We start from the raw sequence: 8,142 nt of genomic DNA, 5'->3' as shown, positions 1-8,142 counted from the left end.
CCTGATCGCTGCCTGCCCTTCCTCATCTCCACCGATGGGGACCCCAACAACTACATCAATGCGGCCCTGACTGATGTGAGAGGTTGGGGTTGGGGGTGGGCTCTGGGGCTCCCCATCCCAGCAGCATCTGGGAAGATCCAAGGGCCAAAGGAACAGAGCTGAGGGCTCTGGTGGGGGGATCCTCTGTCCTTTCCAGGGTCCCGGCCCATGGGGTGACCCTTCTATCCTCATTGGTCTTCCATTCAGGGCATTTAAGCCAGTGCTCCACTCAGGTATTGCTCTTGGCCCGAGTAGGGGTCTGGGTTGTAGAGTTCAGGCAGGGCTGTCTCCAGGATCAGGCCCAGCAGAGCCTTGGTAGGACGAGATTCAGGGAGCTTTAGCTAGGGAGGCCCAGAGGGTTTGGGATTGGAACTTGAGATCTGATGTCTAAAGCCAGGGGAGCTGGTCCTGGAGAGATTGAGTGGGAGCTTGCTCCAGAACCTGGCTTGGAATGGTGACTTGCTCCCTGGCCCAACCCTGGCCATGGTCTGAGGGCTTAGGAGCCACTTAGAAATCTCTTCCCCTGCTCCCCACTTAGGGGGCTCCACCTCCTTTACTGGCTGTTGCAAGCAGAGCAGGAGGTTGGTGCTGGTGTTTTATGGGCCTAAGATGTTGTCATCTGAGGGGGAAAGGCCGAGTGCCAGCTCACCCTCAGGACAAAGTGGGGAAGGCGGAGTGCCAGCTTACCCACAGGACAAGTCAGGAGCAGAGAGCAGTTAGTGCCTGTCACTGCCTGGGGAGCCTGGGTTGGTGTCTCAGACTCTTCGTCCATAGAGTTAGAATGAACCTAGAGATTTATTTATTCAGAAATGTTTATTGAAGTCCTACAATGTGCTGGGCACGGTCCATACTCTGTAATCTCTGCTTTCCTGAACCTTGCATTTGGGGAGTTGGGTGGAATAGTCAATAAATAAATATACAATAGAATGTCACATGCTGGAAATTTCTACAGAAACAACTAGGTAGGTTAGTGTGGATTTTAGGTGTCTGGGTGGCTATTTTTGATGAGGTGGTAAGGGATAGCCTCTTTGAGGAGGTGACAATTAAGCAAAGACCAAAAAGAAGTAAGGGAGAGCCATGCAAACATTTGGGAAATTGGGTCTAGGCAGCAGAAATAGCATATGTAAAGGCCCCGAGGCAGGGAGCAAGCTTGGCCAGCCTCTGCCCACCACGCCCAAGCTCCCATTGCCACACATTTGGGGACCTTTTGCTGTTAGTTCCCAGGGGCTCACCCTGTCAACTCAGGCCTCAGTGTGCTGGCCAACCTCTGCAATGGGCCACTGGAGGCAGCCTGGTGCTGTGGGACACAACCGTCCAGCTCAGTGTTGGGAGGATGGGAGGACAGCGTGTGCTAGTGGCTTGGCCCATGTCAGGGGCCATGGACAGGGCCCTGCTGAGTCCTGGTTTCCCTGCAGAGCTACACACGGAGCGCGGCCTTCATCGTGACCCTGCACCCGGGAGGATGGGAGGACAGCGTGTGCTAGTGGCTTGGCCCATGTCAGGGGCCATGGACAGGGCCCCACTGAGTCCTGGTTTCCCTGCAGAGCTACACACGGAGCGCGGCCTTCATCGTGACCCTGCACCCACTACAGAGCACCACACCCGACTTCTGGCGGCTGGTCTATGACTACGGGTGCACCTCCATCGTCATGCTCAACCAGCTGAACCAGTCCAACTCTGCCTGGGTGAGGGTCCCACTGGCTGGGCCAGCTGCCCACCTGCTTAAGAGCATGGCCCCCAAAGTCAAGAGCTGGATCCCAGCTCTGCCATCTTTTTGTCCTATGACCTTCGACGAGTTGCACTCCCTCCCAGAGCCCGAGTTTCCTCATCTGTAAAATGAGGCTGTTAGAGTGGAGAAAACTAGCTGCTCTTTACTGAGCACCTGCTTTAAACCAGGGTCTCTGCTTCACACTTATGGTCTTATTTACAGTCTACAACAGCTGTGGGGTGAGGGCTTCAGGTGAGAAAATTAACACAAGTAAGATCCAAAGAGGTGAAGTGCCTTCTCCAAGGTCAAATAGCTGGGAAGTGGCAGAGCTGTGCCCTAAACCCTGGGCTTCCTCATCCCAGAGCTGCTTTTCAGTTGCTCAACTCAACTGCCAGCATGGGGGCCTTCAAGGTAGAGTAAATCCAAAGCTCCCACTTTCTGACTGTTTGATCTAGGGTAAGTTAATTTACCTCCTTAAGCCTGTTTCCTTTTCTGTAAAAGAGAAAGTCACAAGACCCGCTCTTATGGGATTATTGTGAGGACCAGGTGAGATGTGCATAGGAGGCTTAGCACTGTGCTATGCCCGGCACATAGTAGGTGCTCGGTATATGAGGGATGAAGATATTGAGGCTGACAGTCACTTCTGAGGTTGGGCCAGACACTGGCTTGGTGCCTCAGCCTGGGGGCAGCCCCTCTGATTCCTCCCATTTTCTTTTGGGGCTGCAAAGGCTGGAGCTCCTGGGAAGTGAGATGCACAGCCTTCTGTCCCAGCCTGACCATGTCCACTAGATCTCTGGACCCCCTCCCACCCCAGCTCTCTGCCCCAGGCAGCCAGGAAGATTTGCTGTAAAATGAACACAACAGCCTCTTAACAGCTGCCTGGAGAAGACTTTGTTAACTGGGCTTTTTATGAGTCAGGCACTTGGTGTAAATGACACAGGACTGCAAGGTAATGGGCTCCAGCCCCTGGGTGGGGATCTGGACCGAATCCCAGTTGTGGCAGGAACCCACCCTTGCTAAGGTGGTGAGGAAGTGCCCAGATGGAGCCTCACACAGACATCAGTCACTGGTCATTGATTTGCTCAGCCATTCAAGAACTTTTCCCATGGACTGCTCCCTGCTAGGACCCTGCAGTAGACAGTGGGGAGACAGAGGGAGAAGACGCAGCCCTTCCCCTGCCACATCTCACAGTCCAGAGGGAAGCAGGTACCAAAGCTGACAGTGACAGCACAGAGGGTAAAGTGTTGTCACGGAGCTGGCATAGGGACGCAGAGAAGCCTGGCAGATAGCATATCAGGGAGGGCTTCCTGGAGGAAGTATTGTCTGAGCTGAGATGTGTGGAAAGTTTAGTGTTAACTAGCTGAAGTGATGGGGAAGAGTGATCCATGGAGAGGGAACAGCAGGTGCAAAGTTCTGAGTGCAAGGAGTTGCCAGGACCCCAGGCAAAAAGAGGAAGGTAGTAACCTCTCCTCACAGGACTGTGGTCAGAGAGGGAAGCAGGTGGAGTGTGGTATTGTTTGGGAGGAGCTTGGGGGCCATTTTACAGTTGGAGAAACTGGGCTCCAGGCAGAGCTGAGACTAGCAGCTGGGGCTCTGGGCCTGTGTGTGTATGTACGTGTGTGGGGCTGCGTCTCCTCTGGCGCTCCACTGTCTTGAGTCTGTGGTCTGGGAAAGGGACATATGTAGTACTCTGACTCCATGGAGGGGTCCTGGGGCAGGAGTAGGGGTGCTGAGCTGTGTTGCAGCATCAGGGACACCCCCACCTCTGTGAGGTGGTGCTGAAGGGCAGAGGCAGTGAGAGAGAAGGCCGGGGAGGGGAGGCAGTTCCAGTGTGGGAGGGGGTGATCTAGGCCTATCCCTGGAAGAAGGCAGCCTCCCCAAGGTGCGTGCGTGTGAAGGTGTAGATTTCTAGCTGCACGGCAGTGGGCATCACTGCACCGTCTGTGAATGGTTTATCTTGGGGTGTGGGAGGGGGTGATCTAGGCCTATCCCTGGAAGAAGGCAGCCTCCCCAAGGTGCATGCGTGTGAAGATGTAGATTTCTAGCTGCACGGCAGTGGGCATCACTGCACCGTCTGTGAATGGTTTATCTTGGCTTCTCTGAACGCATCAGTGCAGAACGCTTTGGGGCAGGTGTACACTGCAGTCTGTTGGGTGAGTGGTGGAGAGCAGGGGGGATGCTGAAGGTGAGTCTGGAGTGAGGGAGTGGGCCAGGATGCGTGGGAGCCTCAGGGCAAGTGTGGAGCCCTAAGGGTGGGTAGGGCTGTGGGGTGATCCCCAGCCTGGGTCTACTCAGTTCTCTGTCTGTGCCTGTGCCCCCAGCCCTGCCTACAGTACTGGCCAGAGCCAGGCCGGCAGCAGTATGGCCTCATGGAGGTGGAGTTTGTGTCAGGCACAGTGGATGAAGACTTAGTGGCCCGAGTTTTCCGGGTGCAGAACATTTCTCGAGTGAGTGGTCTGGGAGCCCCAGGGTGGGTGGTGGCCGGAGCAGGCTTTAATGACCCTCTTGAGGTCATCAGGGGGCCACATGACCCCGGTACTCACGTGCCCCTGGCTGGCTGCCTATGCCCCCAGCTGCAGGAGGGGCACCTGCTAGTGCGGCACTTCCAGTTTCTGCGCTGGTCTGCATACCGGGACACACCTGACTCCAAAAAGGCTTTCCTGCACCTGCTGGCTGAGGTGGACAAGTGGCAGGCAGAGAGCGGGGATGGGCGCACCATCGTGCACTGCCTGTGAGTGTCCACCCTGCGGGAAGGAGGATGGAGGGGGCAGGGAGCCAGGGGCAGAGGTCCAGTCTGAGAGAGGGCCTTAAACCTGGCACCAAAACCCCTGGGATCCCAAATGGCAATGCCTGAACTATGCCCAACCAGCTGAGGCTGGCCCTGTCTTCCCTGGAGGAACCCAATCAGTTTCCAGAGTACATGGTCAACCCTGAACAACTGCCCAGTACCCTCTTTGTGATGTCTGACTTTGCCAATTTAATTAGAGTCTTTTGTCAGAATTTTTCACCCTGTGAGGTTGTAGTACTTTTTATGCCAAGGGAATTCCAGTCTTTGTTCATGCATGCCCATGTGAAACTCTTTTCATTCATGCAATTCATATGCTTACATGCATGCCCCCATTGATAAATTCATCTATTCCCTCGTGTCTGGGTGCCGTTACCCCTCTGCTCCCCACTTTTTCATGCTTTTTGCACTTACTGAGCCTTCCCAGTGCCAGGCTGGGCATACTGGAAGCTGGGATAGGGAGCTGAGTCAGTCTGGCTCTGCCCTGAGGCCTTTTGGTTCTAGTGGGAGAGACCCCTCAAGAAGGGGGTGGAGGGCCTAGTCAGTCTCCCGTCCCGCAAGGGGAACCCCACATGTGGGAGTCATAGGGAACAGAAGGAGAGACATGGAGGGAACGGGAGGGTCTCTGTGCAGGTTTGGCTTGGTGTGTATATGTGTCTGTGCCTTGTGTGTGCGTTGATGGGGCCCTGCCTGGGCTTCTCAGTGTTCGTTTCCCATCTTGCTCTCCGGATTTTTGCTTTCTTCTCAGCTGCCCTTCTCTGTTGCTGTCTCTGCCTCTCAGTGTCTTTCTCTTGGACTGTGTCTGGCTTCCTTTCCCTCAGAATCTGAGGGATTGTTTTCTGAGATGCCATTAGGTTTTGGATGTGAGACTGATCCACCTCCTTAACCTTCTGGTCCTGAGCTCTGAACCCCGTTCTCAGCTGCCGGGCCCCGCCCCTCACCTCTGGACTCTCTGCCCCTCCCTTCTCGGTTGCCTAGCTCCGCTCCCACCCCCAGGGAACCTAGCCCCGCCCCTCACCCCTGGGTAGTGACCCCATCCTCCTCCTTCCTTTTGGTTCCCACGCCCCGTCCCCCATTTCGGATTCCCAAGCCCCATTCCAAACCTTTTGTGTCTCTTCATTTAGAAATGGGGGTGGCCGCAGCGGCACCTTCTGCGCCTGCGCCACCGTCCTGGAGATGATCCGCTGCCACAGCCTGGTGGACGTTTTCTTTGCTGCCAAAATGCTTCGGAACTACAAGCCCAATATGGTGGAAACCATGGTGAGGGGCTGTGTCCCTGTGCCCAGCCACTTCCACCTTCCTGGTCCATGACTGGCCAGGGTCCCCAAGCACCTGCTCTCCCATGTCTGGTCCCCACCATTGGGCCTTGGCTCTAGTCCTATTGTGTCAAAACACATTTCCTCCCTTGCCCTCAGGGTGGGCCAGGGCTCATGCTTGCCCTCTCTTTTCTTCCCGGTCCATGACTGGCCAGGGTCCCCAAGCACCTGCTCTCCCATGTCTGGTCCCCACCATTGGGCCTTGGCTCTAGTCCTGTTGCGTCAAAACACATTTCCTCCCTTGCCCTCAGGGTGGGCCAGGGCTCATGCTTGCCCTCTCTTTTGCCTCTCAGCTCCCCAGTACCAGGGAGGGCTCAGGGTCCTGATTCCTTCTCTCTCTCTCTCCCCAGGATCAGTACCACTTTTGCTACGATGTGGCCCTGGAGTACCTGGAGGGGCTGGAGTCAAGATAGCAGGGGCCCCTGGCCTGGGGCACCCACTGCACACTCAGGGCCAGGTCCACCATCCTGGACTGGCGAGGAAGACCTGTGCTTCCAAGTCTGCTCAACCACGGCCCCCACGGGGAAAGTGCTGGAGTGGATGCTGGGCCATCTTGGTGTCCCCTTCATGGGGGGCAGGGCCTTTTGTTATGTCCCATAGGCAGGCTGTGGGCCAAGGAGGAGCTTAGCAAGACTGCAGCCCCACCCCACCTCCACAGGGTCCTGCAGCCTGTACTGAGAGGCCTGGCACTGCCTGGTAGAGCGATGGGGGCTCAGAATGGCCAGCTCTGGGGGACGCAGGCCAGGCCCCTTGATTCCATCTCAGCCCTTGGCAGAGATGAGTGAGGCCCTGCAGAGAGCATCCTAGGCCAGGGTTTCCACTCGGCTCAGCTCCCTCTGCACATGGGTGCATTGAGGCTTGGCATCTAGAATCCCATTTGGCCTAGCTGCTGAGGGTCCTGGGGAGGCTGGGCTCTGCCCTAATTTGCTAGTGAGACACATTGACTGTCCTCCCCAGGGGAACTACAGCGCCTTCCTCCACCCAACTGTCCCTTGCAGCCCCTGGGGTATTTGGCTCCCCATCCCACCCTGTTTCTGCTTCCCTGGCATGTGCTCTGAGTTTTCTGAACCAGCATCTGCCCATTCGTGCTGTGGCCCACGTGGGGCTGCTTCCCTGCCTGAGCAATGCCTGCAGAATGAAGTCACCTCAGCCTCTATTCCTGTAACCTTCAGGCCTTACTGGCCTGGTCCTGCTCAGCTTGGGCCAGTGACAGTCTGCAAGGTTGAACAGCATCCCTTGGGTTGAGGTCCCTGTGGCTCCTGGCCAGGCTGCCCACTGGGCAGGGGGCAGAGCCAGAGGAGGTCTGGTCACATGCCTAGAGTTCAGAGGAAGAAAAGGGGTATTTTGGAAGGAGGATCAATGCTTTTTTATTTTGTTATTTTTTGATGGGTGGGTGGGAAGTTCTCTTTAAAATGGGGCAGGCTACACCCCCGTTCTGTGCCTCAATTTCCCCATCTGTAAACTGTAGATACGACTACTGACCTACCTCACAGGGGGCTGTGGGGAGGCATAAGCTGATGTTTGTAAAGCGCTTTGTAAATAAACATGCTCTCTGAATGCTACAGAGCGGCCCTGTGTATGTCTGACCAGCCTGCCTGGGGACTGCTCGCCTATGCTTGGCCTCCCAGTGCGGTGGGCCATGGACTGGGGGTCAGAGACCTAGATTCCAGTCTGGCTTTGGTTTTTCCGTTGGTAAAAGGGAGGAGATGTAGACCTTGCAGGGCATTGCTCAGTGTTCCAAGGGACTCTGGCCATTGCTGCCTTCACCCAGGCTCTGAAGCAGTTCCTCAGGCAGTGGGCTTCATCTTGAGACCCCTGAGGCCACAGAGCTGCCTCTCATCCACCAGGCGCCTGGATCAGGGTTGAGCTCTTTCTGGGGCAGCCTGGGAGGCTCAGGCTTTGGTGTCAGACCGATGAGCCCCACTAGTGGCGAGACCCTGGGTGAGTCAACTGCCCTCTCTGGGCCTCTCTTTCTCATCTGTACCATGGAGAATTCCTGTTAGGATCAGATGAGATAGTGATTAAGGGCCATCTGTGGTGCCATATATGCAAATAAGGCCCAGTTTACAGACACATGGCAGAGACAGGACAGAGGAGATGCACCCTGCTGGGGATGATGGTCCAGCTGCCCCAGCCCAGCTGTTCCCAGCCCCAGGCTTCCCCATGGGGTGGATTGGAAGGAGGAGTGGGCTAGCTGATAGGGACCCTACTCACTCCTGGCCCTGTCACAAATTTGCTGTGTGACTTTGGAGAAGACAGTTCCTGTTTCCAGGCCTCGATTCCCTCAAATGAAA

General features: G+C 56.0%; 1 protein-coding gene across 1 annotated transcript in view; it reads left to right on the top strand.

The window, feature by feature from the left end:
* Positions 1-7,410, top strand: part of PTPRU (protein tyrosine phosphatase, receptor type, U) — a 78,862-nt gene extending 71,452 nt beyond the window's left edge. The window contains exons 26-31 of the mRNA XM_008568690.1: positions 55-75; positions 1,584-1,724; positions 4,069-4,194; positions 4,321-4,478; positions 5,657-5,792; positions 6,199-7,410. Of these exons, the coding sequence (XP_008566912.1) occupies positions 55-75; positions 1,584-1,724; positions 4,069-4,194; positions 4,321-4,478; positions 5,657-5,792; positions 6,199-6,261 (645 nt within the window). The 3' untranslated portion in view covers positions 6,262-7,410. The remainder of the gene's footprint in view (positions 1-54; positions 76-1,583; positions 1,725-4,068; positions 4,195-4,320; positions 4,479-5,656; positions 5,793-6,198) is intronic.
* The last annotated feature ends 732 nt before the right edge of the window (positions 7,411-8,142 follow it).

This window comes from Galeopterus variegatus, unplaced genomic scaffold (genome assembly GCF_000696425.1).
Source record: "Galeopterus variegatus unplaced genomic scaffold, G_variegatus-3.0.2 Scaffold431, whole genome shotgun sequence".
Taxonomy (NCBI): domain Eukaryota; kingdom Metazoa; phylum Chordata; class Mammalia; order Dermoptera; family Cynocephalidae; genus Galeopterus; species Galeopterus variegatus.
This window is presented reverse-complemented; position numbering and strand designations above follow the sequence as displayed.